At 40.5% G+C, this 22,392-nt stretch overlaps 1 protein-coding gene across 2 annotated transcripts in view; it reads right to left on the bottom strand.

The window, feature by feature from the left end:
• Nucleotides 1–22,392, bottom strand: part of LOC138265923 (indoleamine 2,3-dioxygenase 2-like) — a 260,844-nt gene that overhangs the window by 14,832 nt on the left and 223,620 nt on the right. For both annotated transcript variants that reach the window (XM_069214114.1, XM_069214115.1), the window contains 2 exons: nucleotides 18,564–18,681; nucleotides 9,891–9,942 (listed from right to left, as the gene is read on the bottom strand). In XM_069214114.1, the coding sequence (XP_069070215.1) occupies nucleotides 9,891–9,942; nucleotides 18,564–18,681 (170 nt within the window). The remainder of the gene's footprint in view (nucleotides 1–9,890; nucleotides 9,943–18,563; nucleotides 18,682–22,392) is intronic.

Raw genomic sequence — 22,392 nt, 5'->3', positions numbered from 1 at the left:
TGTGTTGCAGCACCTTGAATCAATGGCAGTGGAAAATGGTAAGCTTCCAATAAGTCAAACAGGCTTTGTCAAAAACCATGGGACAATAACAAACCCCCTGGCTCTGGGCCTGACCATCAATATGGCAAAGTCAACTGGAACTCCACTATTTATCTGCTATGTGGACTTTAAATCAGCATTTTATTGTGTACCCCATAGTAACCTATGGACAAAACTACAGCTATGGGGGCTACCCACAAACATTTTAAATGCTATAAAACTATTATCAGACACATGGGTAAAGGTAAAACTCGGGGATAGCACACATTTATCTAGGGCCTTTAAAACAGCAGCCGGTCTGAAAGGGCTGTGTTCTAGCTCTGCTACTTTTTAATCTTTATATTGCAGACCTCTCCATTAGGCTAAACAGACTATCCGCCCACTCGCCCACCATAGGGGGATATCAGCTATCCAACATACTAAACGGTGATGACCGGCTCATGTTAAGTACTACCAAAGTAGGGTTGCGTAAAGTGATGGATATCCTAGGGGAGTACACTGAAATAAATTAGCTGGAGATGCATTACAACAAAACAAAAATTATTGTGCCCACTTGAAGGCCCTCTAATCAACAAAAATGGTACCTAAATGGCAAGACAATAGAGGACGTAGCCACTGATAGGTTCCTAGGGGTCACAAATGATTTGAGAGGAATCTGTGCATGTCACAGAGAAGGAAGAAAGAACAAGGCACACTCACTTATTCACACGTTTGGAACCCTATCTAAGACAATTTGTGGGTACTCCCTTAAGCCTTTAACAGCAGTAATGAGGGCAAAACTGCTTCCAACCCTGGCTTATGGTACTGAGATGATGAGAGGGACAGAGACAACACTTTTCGATAGACTCCTGGTAATATCATATAAGCATGTTTTCCATCTACCCAGAGTGGCTTCACCAGCCCAGGTCAGATTTGAATTCTTCCTAGTAAAGCAGACTATAGCGAAAGACCAGCGGCATTTGTCAAGTGCTGTCATAAGTTGCGGCAAGCCCCTGATGGGACGCTGGCCAAACTAGTGTGGCAGGAAATCAACCTAGAAAGGGGCAACAGTAACTATAATGAATACCTGGAAAAAAGCCTTAAGTGACTGGATCTGGCAGATGCCTGGGACCTGTCACTGTAATGTCCAGCATTCAAAAAGGTGGTGAACAAATAAAGCAAATTGCTCAGCTGGCTAGAAGACATGGAGGAAATGGCCAAAAGGTTGCATAGCTGGTTAGTTCCCAAATCGTATCCAATATGCAGGGAATCATTATTACTGGTTGCACCATGTGGGCTAGGAATCATATACAGAAGTGTCCAGCCATGTTTTAAAAATATAAAACAGGTTATCCATCTGTACATCTACAAACAGTCATATGAGGGGTTCACGGGGTGCATATGTCATTGTAATTAAGATTGTAATGATGTTCGCACTCATAAACAGCCACCCGAGGGGTTTATGCACCCATGGTATAGACTTTGCCCACTTGTTATGTAATTATAATTTTTATCTATGTTTTATATGTGGGATGGATTCTATGGTTTTTATTAACTAACAAACAAAATTTTGACTGACTTACAATAATGAAATTACAGTATTAGAAGAAAAAATTGAGAATTATGTAGCGGGGTCAGCCCAGTGGTTTCTAAGTTATGACATTTTTGTTTTCATTTAGGGAGGTTAATGCTGTACGGAGGAACAGCGAAGGACAGGAAGGGACGTGTTTTGCAGTCACTAAATCACATAATTGACATTCTCCAGTGGGTTGCAATCATGAGAACAGTTTGTTGGTACAGGAAAGGGTTGTGTATTCCTTCAGATTTTGTATCGCCAAGAAATGAAGGGTTTATTCACAGTGGCTGAAGGCACATTAACGTAATAATGCTACGAAATTAAAGGTGTCATGATTTTCAAAACAGCATGTGACTACAGGGAGGCGCTCCCACTGGGACTCCAGGTTTAGAGGCAGAGGGAATGAAAATTGGCAATCAACCATCAAGTTCATTAAAAAATAAATATATATATATATTCGAAAAGGAAAGAACCGCACTCCAATGGTGTAAGTTTTCCAATTGCTTTAATGATGAGCTCTAAATCATTCACAAAGATTACGAGAGCACCCGGTGCGTTTCGGTCATTCCAACCTTGCTCACAGGTGTTTCATATTGTGCCCCTTCTCAGTGTTTATATACCTATCTATAGAAAAACATTATTTGAAAACAAACAAATGTATTAAAACTCGACATTTCTACCTAATTTCTAATTACTAACATCCTAATTTACAACAAATGAAATTTTTATACAATTGGATCTTCAATTAACAACAATGGATATCTTACTTTGTGGTGAATTATGGGTATTGTAGTTTTTTTTCTTCCCTCTGCCAACAGTTTTATAACCATTACGTTTGTTATTTATAATTACATTCAAAACACTTTGGGTGCACTTTTGCATAATCATGTGAGTTTCTGAATCATAAAGTACTAATACTATTTATGTACTAATTAATTACTGCGTGTCTGGCTGATGCCTGTTCATCATTGCTCTTGATTTCTATTAATTACAAAATGCATTTGTTTGCCAGTCTCTTAGTTACTGTACCTACTTATGCACTCAAGTGTGCAGGTTTTCCTTGAACACTGAGAACTTTTTTTTTTTTTTTTTTTTTTTTTAGGGGACAACCAGTGTTAGGAAAGTCAAAGGACTACCTACTATGCATGAACAAAATGTACAACATTCATTGTAATCTAATCACTTGTGTTAAATTAGCACAAGTTGAAACCTTTTACTTCATAAATAAAGAAATAACTCCTCATCCCGATTCAACACTGAAGGGGTCAAAGAGCGAATTTCTAAAATGTGCCTTGATTCAAGTTGGCGCAACTTTCTCTCTCTATTCCCTACACGCTCATTTATGGGAACTTGATCAATTGTATAGCACGTCATCAGTTCGCATTGACTGTTATGTGCTTGCTCCATATGTCTTGACGTTGCATAGCTCCTATCCCAATTAATAGTGGCCCGAATATGTTCTAAAATGTTTTTATTTGTCTCGCATATAGTGCTCCCTACATATTTTAAGCCACAAGGGCATTCAATAATGTAGACTGAGAATCGACTCTTACAAGTAATGTGCAGTCAAATTTGTTTCACATCTCCATTGCCAATAGAATATCGTTTGTATTTTTAGCAATTTTACATGCTTTACAATTGGAACACTTCCAAAATCCTGATTTATGAAGCAAGTTTTTCTTATGGGAACTAAAATGACTTTTCGTTAGTTTGTCTTTCAAGTTCGGTGCCCTCCTGAATGTCAATTTCGGTTGCTCGCCCATAATTTGGCTCACTGTTGCATCCATTTGTAAGATTGGCCAATGCTTCACTAGAATTTTTTGAATCTCAGTGGCACTATTGGAATATGTTTTAATAAACCGTATCTGATTATCTGATTCCTTTTTTGGCATGGGAACAACATTATGGATCAATTGCATTCTTGAGAGCTGATTAATATGTTGCTTTGCCAACATGATACATTTCTTTGGGTATTTTCTAGCTATGAAACACTCTCTTACGAGGCTTTGAGATGTTTTTCATATTCATCCGATTCTGAGCAAATTCTTTTAATTCAGAGAAATTCTCTGTACGGGATGTTCCATTTTGTATTGGGAGGATGGAAACTGTTAGCATGCAGAATGGAATTTGTGGCTGTGATTTTTCTATGTAATGTTGTATGTATTGAACTATCTTTGATATATATTTCTGTATCCAGGAATGTCACTCTTGTAGAGCATATTTCATATGTAAATTGTAATTTTGTTGTGGTATTATTCAATATGTTAAAGTATTCCTTAAATTCCACCTCTGTGCCATCCCAAATTAGAAAGAAATCATCTATGAACCTGAACCAACTTATTATTTTTTCTTGATTTCTTTCATTATCCTCTGCCCAAGCAACTCATTGTTCAAACCACCCCACTAAGTAGATTCCCAAAATTTGGAGAGAAGGAAAAACCCATGGCAGTGCCTTTGGTTTGTAAATATAGTCGTTGATTGAAAAGAAAGAAATTTGTTGGTTAGACGCAGGTTGATCATTTCTACCAACATATCACTGTGTTGGAAAAAAATAATATTTCTTTGACTTAAAAAGAACTTGAAAGCCTGTATACCTATTTGGTGTTCAATATTGGTATAAAGTGAAATCACATCCATTGTTATAAGTTTGTAGGTATTCTGCCAGGGAATACCCTCCAAATGTCTCAGTAAATCACCTGTGTCTCTCAAATATGAATTAAAATGTTGTGCCAAAGGCCCTAAAAAGAATTCAATATAATTAGTCATGTGTTCTAATAATGAGGTATTAGCTGATACTAGTGGCCTTCCTGGAGGATTAGTAGGATTTTTGTGAACCTTTGGTAGGAAATAGATTGTCCTACATAGTCTTGTTTATTTTGAATTACAACATTGCAACCTTTGTCTGCAGGTTTGATTTCCAAGGTTTCATCCATTTGTAAATTGCGGAGAGCTTGTTTTTCCAGTATTGTTAAATTGCTCTTCTGTTGATTCAATTTATTTTTATACAGATCATGCATTACAATCCCAGCAAATAAATCTATTTTATTACCAGTTGGTAATACTGGACAAAACCTGGATTTTGGTATTTTTTTCGAGAGTCCTGCTCCCAGTGGAATTATTGCTTCTTGTTCTTTTATCCAATTCTCACTTTGTGGTCTATCCAAATTCACTGTAGTCATCAAAGTATCCTTATCTTGTACTGTCAAATCATACTTAGGTTCAACAGGATCCATTTTCTCTTTTTGGTTCACCTCTTTGAAGAACTTTGCAAGTTTAATTTTACGTATATATTTATAGAAATCAATGCATGTCTGTACCAAGTCATTATTCATTACAGGTCAGAAACGTAGATGTTTTTTCAATAGCGACTCTTCTCCTATTGATATTTCTCTGTTAGATAGATTTATTACATTTAGCTCTTGAATGTTGCTGCTGTCTTCGCTCTGGTACTTCTTTGCTATACCTCTCTGTCCCCTTCTTGTGGGTTTGTTCATCTTGTGCCCCTTCCCTTCCCTCTTGTTTTGTTTTGTTGATCTTTTGATTGTTGTTGGTGGGCGAGACGCATTTAATTTAATATAGTTAATTTCAGTTCCTGTGATGACTTTGGGACAACTTCACCTTCACTTCAATCATTATCAGTGGATAGAGATTCCTTACTGGATTTCTCTGATTTTTCTGATTGAGGTATATCTATTTGTTCTCTTTGTTTAGCTCTTCCTTCCTCATAATCAGATGTATCTCTTTGAAATCTAAACTGCTTCCGTGTTTGACAGTTTCTTCATGTTTTTGTATTTTAGAACTCAAATCACTTCGGATTTTTCATTCCTCTTCTGTTAGACTTAAACATTCTAATTCCTGCTCCAAACTGCTTAACTGATTTTGAATTGTCTCTAATGCTATTTCTGCATGTTTAATCAAAATGATCATTAGCCCGTTCGAAGAATTCAAGATATATATATATATATATATATATATATACATGTATATAGTTTTTTATGACCGGGTGAAGTGCCTGGGTGACGGGTTGTTGATCACAAAGGAGGTGATGATGAACAAAATAGGGGAAAGTCCGGATGAGGGACTCTCCTGGTATATTTAACTGGTTACCATAGAAGTAGATTCAACACATACGTGTGTACATATTATGTGTTTGTTTGCCCTTTTTTGTTCTTTCAGTTATTACGGTGTGAGTGTTCAAGTGTACAGATAATGGACCACTGAGTCCAGTTAAACTTAATTGACAAAATAAACTACAAAATACCGGTATGGAGTGATGAAAAAGGGGGTCCACTGTCCTGATGCAGGCTGTTAGACCTATAATGGCAGAGTGAAATGGCTGAAACATGTTGACACAAATAGCGGATGACAGGCGTGATAGAGTGATCATTCCCCAATTGCCCCTCCGTGATAGAGGGTTTGTAATCCTATCCAGGAGATCCATAAATAAAATTAAAAATGGGTACCCATGAGATAGTTTTAATATATAAATGTGTTCTGCGGAATTGATCCTTAGGTTTATGTTGTGTATTGTATATACCCCTCCCTTTTTGCTCCATCACTGATGCTGGTTATCATCGGGATGTGGAAGCAATAGTCCAATGATGAAGCATGCCATGACTAGTGGGTGAGGGCAGTTTTTAGGAACCCAGTGTTGACTCCTAGATAGGTGCGGTTTGTGATGACTCGTAGGGAGTAGCTGCCTTTTCTCCTGATACCATTTTTGTGAGCATAGGTGTTATACATTGGGAGGATGGGTAATGAGGATAGTCCTCTCTCCCCTCTTTGGTGTGGGTTACATTAAAAAGAAAACAGTTTTTCATATACCAAATGATTTACAAAGGGCTGGGGAACACAGCAAACTGCACCTATCACCATAGGGAAGATCAATTATACTTCTTGGTGCACCGGACAAGGAGGTCAGCCCTTCTCACACCTGATTAAGGCATTAGAGCCCTTTTTACAATATCAATATAAAATATCCAAGCACCAACTCCAGCTAAAGGCTGTTAATGTTCAGAAATTAATCTTTCATCAAAACAACCATCCCATGGGACAATAATCTTATTTCCAATTTTCATGAATTTTATAGGTGTTTTAAGCTACTGTTATATAATGGAGGGTCATGTACAATTCCATGATTTCTTTTCCTCCCGTTGGTCACAGTTTTGCTTTTGATTTTTGTATAACAATGATGAGCTCACAGGTTTTAATGATTTATTTTATGCTGATGGTTTTTTGTCCTATTTTTTATATATTTTATTTTTTGAAGCCCTGAAGAAGTCCTTGAATAGGATGGAACATGTTGGCTACTTGTTGAAGAAATTTCAGCACAAGTGAAATGGGAACAAGAAATAAAGAACTTTTTAGGAAAACAAAACGTTCTTTGGGGACTAGGGGCCAGATGTAGGAAGCACTTTGCGAGTCGCAAACGGCAAAATTTGCCGTTTGTGACTCGCAAATGCGTGTTTCCTATGCAGAAATGCATTTTGCGAGTCGGGACCGACTCGCAAAATGCATTTCCGAATCGCAAATAGGAAGGGGTGTTCCCTTCCTATTTGCGATTCGCAATGGTATGCAATTCCATTTGTGACCGCTTATGCGGTCGCAAATGGAGTCGCAGTTACCATCCACTTGAAGTGGATGGTAACCCATTCGCAAACGGGGACCCCCTTCCCCTTTGTGAATGGACCCCAAAACATTTTTTCAGGGCAGGTAGTGGTCCAAGGGACCACTACCTGCCCTGAAAAAAACCCGAAACAAAAGGTTTCGGATTTTTTTTTAAGTGCAGCTCGTTTTCCTTTAAGGGAAACGGGCTACACTTAAAAAAAAAAAACTGCTTTATTTAAAAGCAGTCACTAACATGGAGGTCTGCTGACTACAGCAGGCCTCCATGTTAGCGAGTGCCCATAGTCGGTATGGGGTCGCAAAATGCGACCCACCTCAATAATATTAATGAGGTGGGTCTTTGCGACCCCATACCGACTTGCAGAAGGTGTCTGAGACACCTTTCTGCATAACATTTTGCGACTTGCTAATTGCGAGTCGCTAGTACTCACAATTAGCAAGTCGCAAAATGTTATAATGCTACATCTGGCCCCTTGTCTCTTTATGTGGTTGAACTCAGACTTTTAATTCATGGCCCAATCAAAATTGCAAATAAAATTGATGTCCCATAGGATGGTTCTTTTGATGAAAGATTAAGGGGGTGATTCTGATATTGGCGGGCGGCGGGAGCCGCCCGCCAAGCAGGAACCGCCAGAAGACCGTACCGCGGTCGAAAGACCGCGGCGGTCATTCTGGGTTTCCCACTGGGCTGGCGGGCGACCGCCAAAAGGCCGCCCGCCAGCCCAGTGGGAAACAGCCTTCCCACGAGGACGCCGGCTCAGAATTGAGCCGGCGGAGTGGGAAGGTGCGACGGGTGCAGTGGCACCCGTCGCGTATTTCAGTGTCTGCATAGCAGACACTGATATACTTTGTGGGGCCCTCTTACGGGGGCCCCTGCAGTGCCCATGCCATTGGCATGGGCACTGCAGGGGCCCCCAGGGGCCCCGCGGCACCCCCTACCGCCATCCTGTTCCTGGCGGTAGGGGGTGTCAGAATCCCCATGGCGGCGGAGCGCGCTCCGCCGCCATGGAGGATTCTCAAGGGCAGCGGAAAGTCGGCGGTACACCGCCGACTTTCCGTGTCTGGCCGCGGCTGAACCGCCGCGGTCAGAATGCCCAGCGGTGCACCGCCAGCCTGTTGGCGGTGCTACCGCCAACCTCCGCCATGGCGGTAATTACCGCCAGGGTCAGAATGACCCCCTAAGTTCTGAACAATAACAGACTTTTACCGGAGATGGAGCTTGGCCATTTTATTTTGGAATTTTTAATATACATTTAGCTTGTCCTTGACTATTGGTGAGTCATAACAAGACTAACACATCTAAATGAAAGGAACTTTTTAAATATGTAGACCTCATATCATTGTCTTTTTGTTGAGCATGTATAATGGTCTTTCTGCTTGTCATCCACTGTTGCTGAATCCCCCAATTTCTAGATTATGCGTGGAAAAAGGCCTTTGATAAACAATCAATGCATTTCAGCCTCTCTTTTTCTTTTATGAGCCTCCTCAGGACTAGCTCAATTGCCTCAAAATTAAAATCTTAAATTTGGTTTAGGTGTTTCTGTTGCTCTATCCAGGCTTGCCATAGTTTACTACTCGCAAGGTATATCCGGTGTATTTGTTTCAGTGCTGGTCTTATATATAATTAAAACATCTTCAGCACCAATCTTGTGCAAGTATGTAACCTGTCCGTGCTTATGTTTCAAGGAAGAACTGAGAACCCTGTGTTTGACTGGCAACCTCATGTTATTCAAATTAGCATATTCCTGTGTCTCTATAGTGCTAGGCTGTATCTATAAAAGCGTGGACACATGTGACTTTATGACCTGCTATAGGCAATTTGAATCCTCTCTGTGTTTGCTACATACACATATTTGACTTTGGCATGGCAGTTCTGGATCATTAATAACACGTGTGAGAATTAAATGGACTGACGTTTATGTTTCTGAATCAAAGCGTTCCTCTGTTGAAGAGGTTTTCAAACCTTTTATGAAAAACCCGCTAGTATAACATTTGTAAAAGCATTTGCCAGCTCCTGCAAAAACCTTAAAAATACATCTTTCCGGAAAACTGAAATGTTAGTTATTGCGAAACATTTAGAGCATTGTGATCGTATTTCTTCCCGGAAATGCATTTGATTGCACTTATTTAGTAGCATTTTTTTATAATTTACAAAGCTAAACATAAGCAGTGGAAACATTGCAAGTAAGCCAAACACTTCAAGTGAGATGAGAGGAGTTGGGTGACAATCTTAAAATTCTAAAAACACTTGTGTTGCTTTTTCACATACTAAATGCAGTATGTAACCAAAAAATTGCAAGTTATGGATCTCTAATATCAAAGGTAGGTTGAAGGACATAAGCCTCTTTGGTCCAAGTAATTCAGGAAATATCTTACATACTTTCATCCTTTAATTTTCTCATACGTACTATTTTAGATACTGTACTATTAAGAGATCCCCTTTAAATGCACAAACTGCTAAGTACATTAGCCAAATCTTTTGTCACATCTTTGGACCCCTTGTAGAGCCCTTCGTGCCCCAGGGAGTGGCTTGCTCTACAGTTCAGAAACCACTGATGTATTGAACTTTATCATCAAAATAGTTTTTAACCCAGGTTGATATGTTCATTATTGAAAAGAGCTGCATATTAGGATTCATCAATAACATCAACATCACATAATCAATGCTTACCCAGAAAGAAAGATCCGGATGACAGTATAAAATATTGCTGGATCAACATAATCTGAGAAAATAAAATGTGGAGTAAGTGTGCATGTATGAACAAACCTCCACAAACCAATACACCTTTGCAAACATACAGCTTCCAATGTGGTCAAGAGAGAGGACCTAAACGCAGGACAAGCTTTTGGGCACTGACCTGGAGGGGGAGGGGCACTGACCTCAGGAGAGGCGCTGTGTTTATTAATATTATATGATTTAAAAGCACCTGCTGCGCTGCAGAGTTCCTTGGCAAACCAGCTTTCAGGCAGCAATAAAAATGTCACAATTACGCTTATGATAGATGATCTTGCAGGAAAGAGATCGGAGATTGTCTAGTGGTAGTTTTGACTCTCTGTACAGTAGCACAGAGGGTTAATATGCCGGCTTCAAGGAACAGATCTCTACTTTTTGTGGATAGCTGAGTGGATTAATAAAGTCAGCCTTTACCAGCGCTTTAAAAAAAATTTAAATGCATTTGTGAGACAAGTTGTGGAGGGATGAGGGGTACGTTTGCAGGGTGGTAGTGAGGGAATATAATGGAATATCATATGGGGATGGGGGGGTTCTAAAACAGATTGTCGCACTGGGCACCACCAACGTGAAAGTCAGCCCTGCCCATGTGAATAGCTTGGAACTTTGAGATCCTCTTGCTGATCTCTCCAGAAGATGTTTAAAGAAGGACTGACAGATATTGAAATCTTTCTGCAGTTGCTTGTCTTTGTACCACAGAAGGAACTGTCGTAGTGCAACATTGGCAGCATGGTAATCCCCACAACTTCCACAGTTAAAATAGGATGTTTTTCTTATTTAGGACAACAAATGGCATTCAGCCTTCTATCTGCAGGACTAGTTTAAACCACCACAGTGGAATAGCCTTAGTAATGAATGCCTTTGTGGGAAGAACCTAATTTGTTCCCCCTTTTCAACATGGGGATATAATCAGATCTTCTCTTAACTAGAAAAAAAATACTCCTCTTTGGACACTCAAAATTATATTTTACCACAAAAACTGACAGTTCCAAAACTCTGGACCTGATTTACATGTTGGCGATAAGAATACTCCAATGCAACAGCAACATAATATGTGTATCACCTACATAATGGTCCTCCGGCCGTATTTACATACTTGTGAAACTTGAGTTTATTCATAGCGGGGACTACTCCATCTCTGCCATGATTAAACCCCTTCCCTGGCCCTGTGGAGTAAGGGCCATTGGAGACGGACCTCTAATTCCGTCCACCTAATTTAGATGGGTAGAATTAGAGGTCTGTTTTCACTGCCCATCACTGCCAAAAAAACCCTGTCAATATAGGCAGTGAAACTGTTAAATGCTTCTCTCAAAATGAGAGATGACTCCCCTGGAGAGGAGAGCATTTTCATTTTTTATTTTCAAAAAGAAAATCCTGCTTTGGCAAAACAGTTTGATGCAGGGCTTTGTGATATTTACGAAGCCCTGCACTAAACTTCAAAAATCTTTGACAGAAAATGCTGTGACTGTGGTTCCTAGCAATACTTTAGAAAATGACTGCCTGCTAGACAGCCATTTCTAAATATGTCAGATGGTATTTCTGTGAGGGTGATGGATTAATTTACTCTTACGCACTGGCGGAGATACAAGCCTTCCGCCACATTATAAATCCGGCCCAGAGTCTTGAATGTGTGAGTGAATTTATTATAACTCTAGTAACAATTCTGGTAGGAGCGATTTTCACAGATTCATAATTTTCATTCCATTTTAGAAAAAGATAAATGTTACTGGTTTAAGTGGCTGCCTTTACACAATGCTATCTGGCTCATATATAAAGATTGTGTAGGTAGTAACTACCCATAGCAACAGATCTAATGGTATGCACCTTTGTAAAATGTTTCAAGTCATAATAGCCTGGCAGCATCTATGTAGCATTTGTACTCACAAAGATGGCAGACCACCATTCTGTCTCATGCCTCTGTAATCTTCTACCAGACACTCCCTGACTCTTTATCTCAGTCTTGCAGGATCTTTTTTATTCTTAATTTTAGCTTTTGTCACTGTTTTTCAGATTTTCTCTTCTTCTATCTTTCTCGTTTTTTGTTTTTATCTGTCTTGCTCTGCATCAACGATTTTTTTAAAGAAATAATTGTTGGTCCTTAAACATGAGTGCTGGTGTGCCTCACCTGCAACTATGAGCTCAAAATAAACAGTGCTCTCAGATCTTTGACATGCCATTTAGGATGAGCAGGTTTTTAGTGATGCACATATTCACTCTGAGATTTGTGACAGCGATGACCATCTGTGGCACCAGGCTTGCTCTTCGCGTTACATCAATGACCATTTAAAATGCTTTACCTGCCCTTTGTGGCCTCTGTAGTAATGAGGAGACAAGAGTCAAGTGAAGCACTTTTTTATTTTGTCAATTCCTTCACTGAATTCCAATGACGGTCCTGTTTGCTTGTTTCCTCTCCAACATTTTACAGCAGCACTCGGTGATCGCTGCTCACACACACACACACACACACACCCACACACACACACACACAAACACACACAACGTCGGTGGGGAAGGAGGAAAGGAGCAAAACAAGAGCCAGTTCACACTGTGAAATATATTAAAACAGGACATTTAGGGGGCAAGAACAACTTTGGAGAATAGGATATAATGGACTCGTAATACGGCTGGTGGTATATCCGTCACTTTACTGTCACTTTTGGGACAGATTAACACCTCCTCCAAAGTTGGAATAACCCCCTTAATCTTTTCCATTTTATCAACAACTAGCTTGATACATAATCATATAATCTGATAGGCAGTAGAATTTTTCTTCTAGCCATAGCAGTACCACTAGGGTTAGTTGCAATTGTAGAAGAAGAAACAGTAGAAAAATCGCCACCTGTGACATTAACATTGCTTGTTATGCATTGCTTTCTGTTGTTGGCATTTTTGGTTAACTCAGGTACATCAACTTGACCAGCTTCATGACTGCCCAATAGTTCTTGAGGGCTAATGCGAAGAATATTTGATTGATTTGACCCCTGGACATTGTCTAACAAAGCAACAGTACCTCTGGTCGTAACCGCGTGTCTAGGTTCACTGTACTTGCTCATAATAACTCCCTTTCTAGGGTATTTCACTCTCACCACATCACCAGCATGTAAATACATCTCCTTGACTACATTTCCGGCATTGTATTCACTACACATACATTTTTGAGTTTATTCTACCAAGCTTCTAATTTTTATCTCTTTCATGATCTTCTTTTCCCACTTCCTCCATGCTAAAGACCAGTATGGTTGCAATTGCGTGATAGTTAATCTTCCTGTTGTGTGCATGAAGTGGTACGGAAGACCACAATCTGGTTCTAAGGGCCTCCTCTATGGGAATGTGAGACCTTAATGCCATCTGAATGTTTTTTTTGATTAGGCGATTGTCCCATTCAGCCTGCCATTGCTTTGGGGGTAGTACAGGGATGACCTGTTTAATGCCATTTATTTTTAAGAATGTAATGAGTTCTTGGGACACAAACTGCACTCCATTATCAGAAACTAACTGATGAGGGAATTCCTTCAGTAATTTCACCACCTAGAATGTGGTCGGTTGTGACACAAAATTAAACTCAGTCCACTTACTGAAATAGTCTATTACAGCAATGGAGTTACATATTACTAGGGGCAAAGCATTCATTGGCCCAGAAAAGTAAATTCTGGCCTTTATCCGAGGACCTTCAGTCAGTTCTACAGATGACATGGGGCAATGGTGTGTGTTCATGGTTTTATCTGCCTTGACACAGACGGAACAATAGTTAACAAACATCTCAATATCAGGGTCCATGGATGGCCACTAAAATCTTTACCTGAGGTTTTGGTTTGTTCCTGTCATTCCCACATGGCCTTCATGCGCAAGGGATATTAACTTTCCTTTAAGAAGGTGGGGGCAAACAGTGTCTCACCTCTGAGAATGGGTTCATCAACAATATTAATGTCATTTATTTTTTTACAATTTAGTCTTAAAGCTTCATTCAGGATTGGTCCCACTGCCATCCTTTATTTATGTACATTTTTATTTCTGCAGGTATATTGTCTTTTCTGACAGCCGTTATCCACACTTGCCTAGTAACGGCGCTTTCAGATTCTTTACAATCAAACAAACATGCAACCAGCAAATCATTATTGTCCTCATCTCCTTCACAAACTGATTCACTATCACAAGGGGCTCACGACAAGTAGTCAGCGGAAACGTTCACTCTACCTGAAATGTGCTCCATCTGGTACTCTTGCAAAATACAGGGTAACTTAACAATTCTTGGGATAGGTTTACTAGAACCCTTTCCTTGCAAAACTCTGCCCAGTGGCTTATAGTCTGTGCAAATGATAAACTACTTGCCCCACAGGAAACATTTGAACTTGGTGACCTCCCGGACACAGGTCAAAAGCTCATGTTCAATCACTGAATACATTGTATCTAGACTTTAAGCTTATGTGATGCAACTGCAATGCTTTTTTTCCCTTTTTCTGTTTTCTGGCTGAGCACCACCCCCAACCCAACCTGGCTAGCATCTGTAGTTACTATACTTTGTAATTTCTAACTCAATGATTACAGGATGGTGCCAACTCAAGTTATCTTTTTACATCCTTCAATCTTTGCACACATTTTTAATTCCATATAAAGTTAGCATCTTTCTTTGTCGATTTCTGAAGAGGTTCGATCTTTATGGCGTAGTTCTGTATGATTTTGGAGTGGAATTCACACATGCTCGAAAATGATGTTCCTTGTTGGTTGATGTTGGTGACTTTTTGAGATTGCAGATGTTAAAGATGGCTTTGGTCAAATGCCATGTTCGTCAATGAGGTGCCCAAGGAATTCAACTGTTACTTTGAGAAATTTACATTGGTTGTTCTGTAATGTGAGATCGCTGTCTTGCACTCTTTACAACAGTTTCTGTAAAAACAGACATTTGTTCCTCCTCTGTTTTGCTGTAAGATAGTATGTCATCGTTAAATGATCTTACACCTTCCATCCCTGAGAAGAGTTCATTCATTACCCCCTGAAAGACAGCAGATGTTGAACACAGCTCAAAAGGTAATCTGCAAAACTAGTAAGCACCCTCTGGAGCTGAAAAATGTAGTGTAATTCTTTGACCCTTCATCCAATTGTATTTGATAATAGGGTGTACTGAAGTCTAGCGTTGTAAAGACTTTTGCTTGGTCCAATGTCATTACCATTTTGTTTATTAGTGGCAAGTGCTGACAATCAGCTACTATATGGCAGTTAAGTTGGCAAAGATCAATTTATAAACACTATGATGCAGTGATTGGTTCAATTATTCAATTGACACATCGATCCTTCAGAATGACTTGACCTCCGCGTGAGCTGACAAAGATACACTCGTAACATGTTGTTTGATGGGCTGCGTGTTTTTTCTTAAAATTATCTCATGTTTGAAATTCTTTAAGCAGCCCAGTTTGTCACTGAATACCCCTTTGTACTCCTCAAGAATTGTATCTAAAACATCTTCTTGGATGCTGAACACATAGGGAGGTTGGCATGGATTAATTAATATCCTTAGCTTGTGCTGTTCTAACCAGCCAAGGATATTGACATTGTAGTCTACTTCATAAACATTTATTGAAGTATTCTTTTCCTAGAAGGTCAATTGTGCATTAAAGACTCCTTCCAGAATTATTTTTTCTGGAATGATCCTGCTGGCTTGTTTTCATAAGTGTTTTTTCATAGAATGATGATTCTGGACCCAGCATCCACCAGCATCTCCACACTTTCTCCATTCACATGAATGTCACACTTACAGTGATTATCTATATCTTCCTTGTTGACAATGGCTACAAGTAATACTACATTTTCCATCATTTCACTGTCATCTGAGCCTTCTACTGACTTATGTTCTGTCACTCTGAAGACTTATGTGAAACAAGAGGTTTTGCAACCTTTAAGGAAATTTCTTGTTTTACCCCATCCATTAAATCTTTTGCCTAAAGCAGGACATCCTCTGTTGGATGCTGAGTGTGTATTGGACCTGCAGCACTAACATGTTAATTCAGTACTGCTTAAATTTGGATTGCTATTTTAGCTGTTCTTTCTTAACTGGTGTGTCGATGATTTTCCTTCTTTTAGTACTAGATTGACTTCTGCATGTTGGTTGCCAGGTTTGTGCAGTAACTTCAGTCCCTTGACAGACCTCTTGATGCTCTTTATAGTAGAAATCACATTCTACAGTGTAGGATTGAGATGACACAATAGTTCTCTTGTGCTTTTACACAAGTTGTGCACATCACCACCTGTTGGTAATCATGTCATCCTTGTCTCTAGAAGAACAGGTAGTGGCCAACATCATAAGAGTTGGTACATAAGACTCAATGAACGTACTAGGTGCTTGGTACTGGTAGTAAAATTGAATCTTTCCATAATAACACTCATAGTCATACCAAAATAATTCTTCAAACAACCTTCTTATTTCAGTTCCTAAACAATTTTACATCATGGTTTGTTTCCTGTAGGTTTATATTTGGTCCCATCAATGGCCTCCAAGTGCTTTTAAAATCGTCTGATCCACTTGTCCAACTTTCTGTGTGTGGCCCTGGCATTTCTAAGAAAGTGCCTGTAATTACCACTACATTCACTATGTCAGCCATGTTGACACTAATTAGCAGGAATCACACTATTACTGTGAAGTAAGGCTCGGTGATTGTTCACAAATGTTTTAAGCATGCAGTGCAATTATGTAACATTGTCACTGTTGAGGATTTGGCTCCATCTGCTGTTCACTAAGAGTATTACTTCTTATAAAAATTCTGTGGATTCAAGGGTTAATCCACTCACCATAGGATTCTTGAACCCCTCCCAGGGGCCAGTCAGTGTGGTGCAAAGGTGTTGGAAGCAGCAAGCAGGAAGAACCAGAAGCCAGCATGGGCGTGTTACTAGAGATGACAGGAGTCAACAGGCACTCCTCCCTACTCTTCACAACAGGAAAGAGTAGATTAAATCAAGAACCTGAGGAGGCTAATGGCACTGCTTCACATCACTACAATGGAGCTGAAGGTATTGTAGTATTCAGATCCTGTAATCGTCGCCAATTTTCCTATGCAATAATTAGGAGGCAAGAGCCAAGTAAAACGCTTCTTTATTTTGTCAATTTCTTCACTGAATGCCCTTCACCCACCCCCCAACATTCTAAAACAGCGCACTGTGATTGCCATGCATACACACACAGGAGGTAGATGGGGAAGGAGTGACGCAAGGGCCAATTCACACTGTGAAATTATTTAAAACAGGACATCACACCTTCTCCACTGCAAACTGGACTCTTTGAGCCAGACTTTGAGAATTTAACTTTTTCAGCAGGACTAACTTGGTCTCTGTCCCTGGACTGAACTTGTGGCTTTCCTCCAGTCTAACATGACCAGATGATTGCAAGTGGTGCTATACTTACCCAACATTTTTAAATTCAATGTATCTTGTTCTACTGTTTGGAATTTTGTTGTTCTGCTGTGATTGTATTTAATACAATTTACTCGTTTCTCTCTAATTTGGTGTGGTATTTTTCTTGTGTTGTGTTTTCACTTTATTGCTGCTTGGGTGCTGTCTAAATACTTTACACATTACCTCTAGGTTAAGCCTGACTTTTTTGTGCCAAGCTACAAGAGAGAAAGCACAGGTTAATTTAGTGACTTTTGAGTTTCACCCTGACAAGGATTGTGTTTTTTGCTTAAGAAAGGTTTTCATCCCTGTCAACCAAATATCCGGTATCCTATAGTTCATAACATTTCAGATCACACGCCTAAGTTTAGTACAATGGAGGCCTGACTAAAAGTAGACTGGAGTTTTTGAGCAAGGTTAAAAATTCAGAATTGGCTGATACTGATACATTTTGGTAGAATTTAAGAGGGGCAAGAGTACAGTATTTACACCGACAAGCCAATGTGGTCCTCCCAGCACCAAAACCATATGTAATTTGTCAAAACTCAGACTAAGTTCATTTTTACAACTTTACTACATCCTGAATGCGGGGAGAAACATTAATCAATTGGAAAAAATAGTGCTTACCTCCCTGAGGCTCTCAAGACCACAGCCATTTTGTTAAGATTCAAGACCCATAAAAGGGTAGTAATTACAGTATTAAGGTAGTCATGCTGCCTAGTAGAATACCAGGATTTAACAGTGGAGGAAGATCTGACTGTGTTTATTGCTCAGACAATCATACTGCAGGATGAGGTGTGGGAGATTGCCATCTGCTTTGAGCATGTGTTAATTAAAAAGATTGCAAAAACACTCTCTCATTAAAGAAATGGCACCATTTTCTGATGGGCTGCCAATCGTGATAGCCATGTTGTTCCAATGAGGATAGTATTTGTTCAGACCCTAAATTTACAATACATTTCTAAAACTGGGGATGTCAGCAAAAAGGCCATGCTTGAATAAACCACATGGTAAATGGACAGATTCTTCATAAATTAAATTGCTAATTTATGCTTTCACTGCATTGATTGGCAAGCTATCAATTCTTGTTAACAAAAATTGGGAAAGAACCAGACTTCACTTTGAAATGTGCAACTTGGTAGTCTTGTTTTTCAAATATTCTAAAATGTTCAACTGCAAATCATTTCAATTTACATTTTTGGATAATACATGACATCACAAACGTTCCTACAATACCATGCATTTTCTTGAATACTTCTTTCATCTTTTCCAGGGAACGTGTAATTTGCTGCAGAGCTTCTATCAGTGATTCATCATTAGTTTCCAAAATTGCATTCACAGCTTGGACAATCCCCTAGAAAAAAAGAATCAGACAGGAGTGATTAAAACATAATCAACACTGATCTAAAGTATATGTAGGTCAGCCCAAGCAATCACTATATCTCATGCTCAAGGTGCTATGGGGCATATTTATAAGAGGTTTGGGTCACATATGTATCAAGCAGCATGGTACATGTGCAAGCAAACCTCTAAGTCAGATTTATGAAGCCCCACAAAGTCACATTGTGTGGCTGTGAGTGGCCTCATAAATCTTGAGTAGGGCAATGCAGCACAAATCACTGCATTGTGCTACTCTGCCCTAGGTAGGCGTTCCATTGGTGTTGCAGTGGGTGTTCCCTTGCAACTCCCATGTATTTTGATGCATCTCCAGATTTACAAGAACTTGTAAACCTGTGGATGCACTAAAATCTTACACCTTCCCAGGGGAGGAGTAACAGAGAGAAATAGAAAAATATCTCAATTGATCCTTGTTTCTTCCTCTTTCAATGTGTGCTGCATTCCCAGGATTGTATTTTATGTAGAAACGTGCCCCTTCCTACAGAAAAACAATCCTGCATGCAACACAGGCACCCCTGAATAATGGTGCAAACATGCCTGAGTTGGCAATAGGCAACCCTTGTGCACCAGCGCAGGGGGAAATGTCAGGAACGCACTGCATGCCTTAAATATGGCACATTCCTGCCTCATAAAGATGCCCCTTAGATGTAGGACACTGCTGTGTTAGTTGTCACCCAGGAGTCAAGAGGTGTTTTTTCCTGGGGTGAAAGAAGGTAGAAACATGTAGATGTCTGTGAGAAATCAGATATGAGATACATGTATTGACCACATGAAGTACATGTGTTTTGTATGGTCTTTATTTTTTGTTGAGTAATATTATGGTTTCAAGTATCTAAAGAAAATAAATTATATGGGGAAAAATAACCATTTCCAACCTACATGGCAATATATCATAATTAAGGGAAATATTAGGAAAGTAGTACTGGGGAGACAGAGCGATTAACAAGGTGAAAGTCTTACAGTCTTACAGGTTAGGTCCTAGGAAGTCAACCAAAATATTCTTGAACGTGTTAATGCACCCCCTCATTTACTAAGACATGTTTTTGATGTGTACTAAGTGAACCGATCCAATTTTGAACAATAAATCCAGACTTCCCTTTCCTTTACTTTTTAAGTCTTTTATCCTTCATCAAAACGTTAATGAGCCATATTTCTATCTTGGTGAAAATATTTAATCTTAGAGATGCATTTAAAAAGAATCCTTGTCACCATGTTTCAGAGGCCACAATTACAGACCAAATTAATACTAGAAAATATGTCATCCCTAAATATTTAACAAGATTACAAGACATGAGGTAAAGTATAGCAGCATGCTGCATCCTGCATCTCCACTAGTTATCAGACTGAAGGTTGGCATTGGGTCAGCTGAAATGGAATTGCTGCTGCAGAGACTGGCAGGGGAGAGTTATGGCACCGGGAAGCACCCCAAGGAAATCGGCTTGGCAGGTTGATCTGGGTCTTACATTGGTCCCAGTCATGGCTCGCCGTGCGATAAAGGTGCGTGGAGGCATGGGGCTGGTGGGAAAAAAACAATTAATTTCACCCCCCAAAAATTTAAAAACATAACTGATCCACCGTCGCACTGCTCTGCTCCTCTTTCCTGGTCACTGCAGGCAGGCACAGGCTCCCAGCCTGCCCTACAACCAATCCTAACGCTTCATGAAAGCAGCATTAGGATTGGCTGGAGCACCCAGCCAGGGCGCTACCAGGAAAACTGGGAGCCTGTGCCTGCGCTCTCCAGCTCTACAACATTGACATGGTCAGCCAAACACAGATGTGCACTGAGGGGAGTGCACAGTGCACTCCCTCCGCATGCCCCTTATCCCCCATGGCACAGGCCCTTCAAAAACAAAATATTAATAAACACAGTTTATTATTGTTTTGTTATTAAAGGATTGTAGAGGCTGCCGCTCGCAAGGAGGCGACTCTCCTCTACCATAGCAGAGGAGCTGTTGGTTTTCAAAGCAAAAAGTCTTGAAAAAGTTTTTAAGTCTAGTGCTATGGAGTTCTGTGAGGAGTTCACTCTGACACCAGCCAAGGGCTCCAGGACCTCAGGAACAGCACAGGAGGGAGGAGAGATGACTAGCTCCAATAAAAACCACAAACAGGGTCCAGGGCAGGTCCATCAGGAACTGGAAGCCATGCACGTCCTCAAAAGTGGGCTTCTTGTTTTTTTTTGTGTCCATGAGGCTTAACAGGACTTCAGCTAAATGGCCCTTGGAGTTCACTTCTTAGACCTGAGTACAAGTGGAAGCATGACCAGACCTTAGGGTTCTCTTCATAGGTCTAGACATCAAGTGCAGTCCTTCTTCTGTCTTTCACAGGTCCAGTAGTGTTCTGAAAAGAATGCTCAGGGGTGCAACAATTATGATTGGCACTATCCTGTGGTTGGAGGGTGACTCCTGGCCCCTCCTTTACCGGTAGGTAAAAGGTAAAAGAAAATGGTTCCTGGTAACCCTACCTACCTTTGCAGAAGTTCTTGTGTGATCCACTACAAACAGTCCCATGGTGTGCCTTTCTCCCTCAATTCAAGACAGCAGAAACTAATTTCCAATGCTCAGAACTCTCTAGAGGTGTGGTCAGAGAAATTAACAACCCCTTCTCTGGGGTCATTCAAAACTGGTAAAATGGTCAGTTTGTGTTCCTCTGGGATTGGAGCCAGGCTGGCTAGAAAGACAAAAGGGAGGCAGACCCAGGTGTTAGCTACATCTGGCAGTGACAGTGTGAGCATCCTTTCAGGATATGCAAGGGGTGGGGCACAGCCCCCAGGCCACTGCATCAATTGAAGGTCTATCTCGGTCCACATCCAAGGACTTTGTCTCAGCTCTGACAGACAAATCAGACCTCATCAAAGAATAAATTGACTAGTGGGTGACAGTTGGGCTGTGGGAAAATGGGCTTCTAGAGACTTTAGGCAGGTTAAATGTGTCTTTTTTAAAGTATTTTTTGTAAAATCTGTTTTACAAATCTGACTTTAGCAATTAATTGGATTTGTAATAAATATTTGACCAAGTCCAAGAATGAACTTCTTGCCACTGGAGGATGCTCCGGAGTGATGTTTCTGGGTCCTGGGGACACATTGGCTTCAAGTACTGCTGGGGGCAGAAGCAGGTTCCTCTGCAGTGGATTGGCCACAGGAGAGAGACTGGGACCTGTGCAGCTGAGGGTGCTGTCAGGGACTGGTGCTGACAGAGCAGTATGGGTGTTAAAGAGCCTAGGAGTGGACTGGGAGGTGTGTCCCTTGAATGGTTCCAGCTGTCCCCTGCGGTGGGGGAGGGTGGACCCTTGTTGGAGCACCCAGTCTCTTCAGGGTACCCTGCAAATCCCTACCCCCATTCCTCTGGCCTGGAATCTGGTGCCAAGTGAGGATCCGGCTGAGATCGGTGTGGCCTGCAAATAACTGGTGGGTGCTCAGGTGATGGAGCAGGTCGCATGGACTGTGGGTTCTTGAAATGGTGTGCATCAAGCAGGGGTGCTCATCATCAGCAACGGATGGCCTGGACCACCCGGCCCCATCATGGACATGGAGACTCACATGGCCACAATACTAATAGCTATTTGGGACATGAAGCTGCGGTGACTGATATGAGTCATGTGGAGGCAGCACACGCCATGTTTGCTGAGTGGTTAACAAATGTCAAATCGCCCATGGCCCAGATTCACCCAA

This window comes from Pleurodeles waltl, chromosome 11 (assembly GCF_031143425.1).
Source record: "Pleurodeles waltl isolate 20211129_DDA chromosome 11, aPleWal1.hap1.20221129, whole genome shotgun sequence".
NCBI lineage: Eukaryota > Metazoa > Chordata > Amphibia > Caudata > Salamandridae > Pleurodeles > Pleurodeles waltl.
This window is presented reverse-complemented; position numbering and strand designations above follow the sequence as displayed.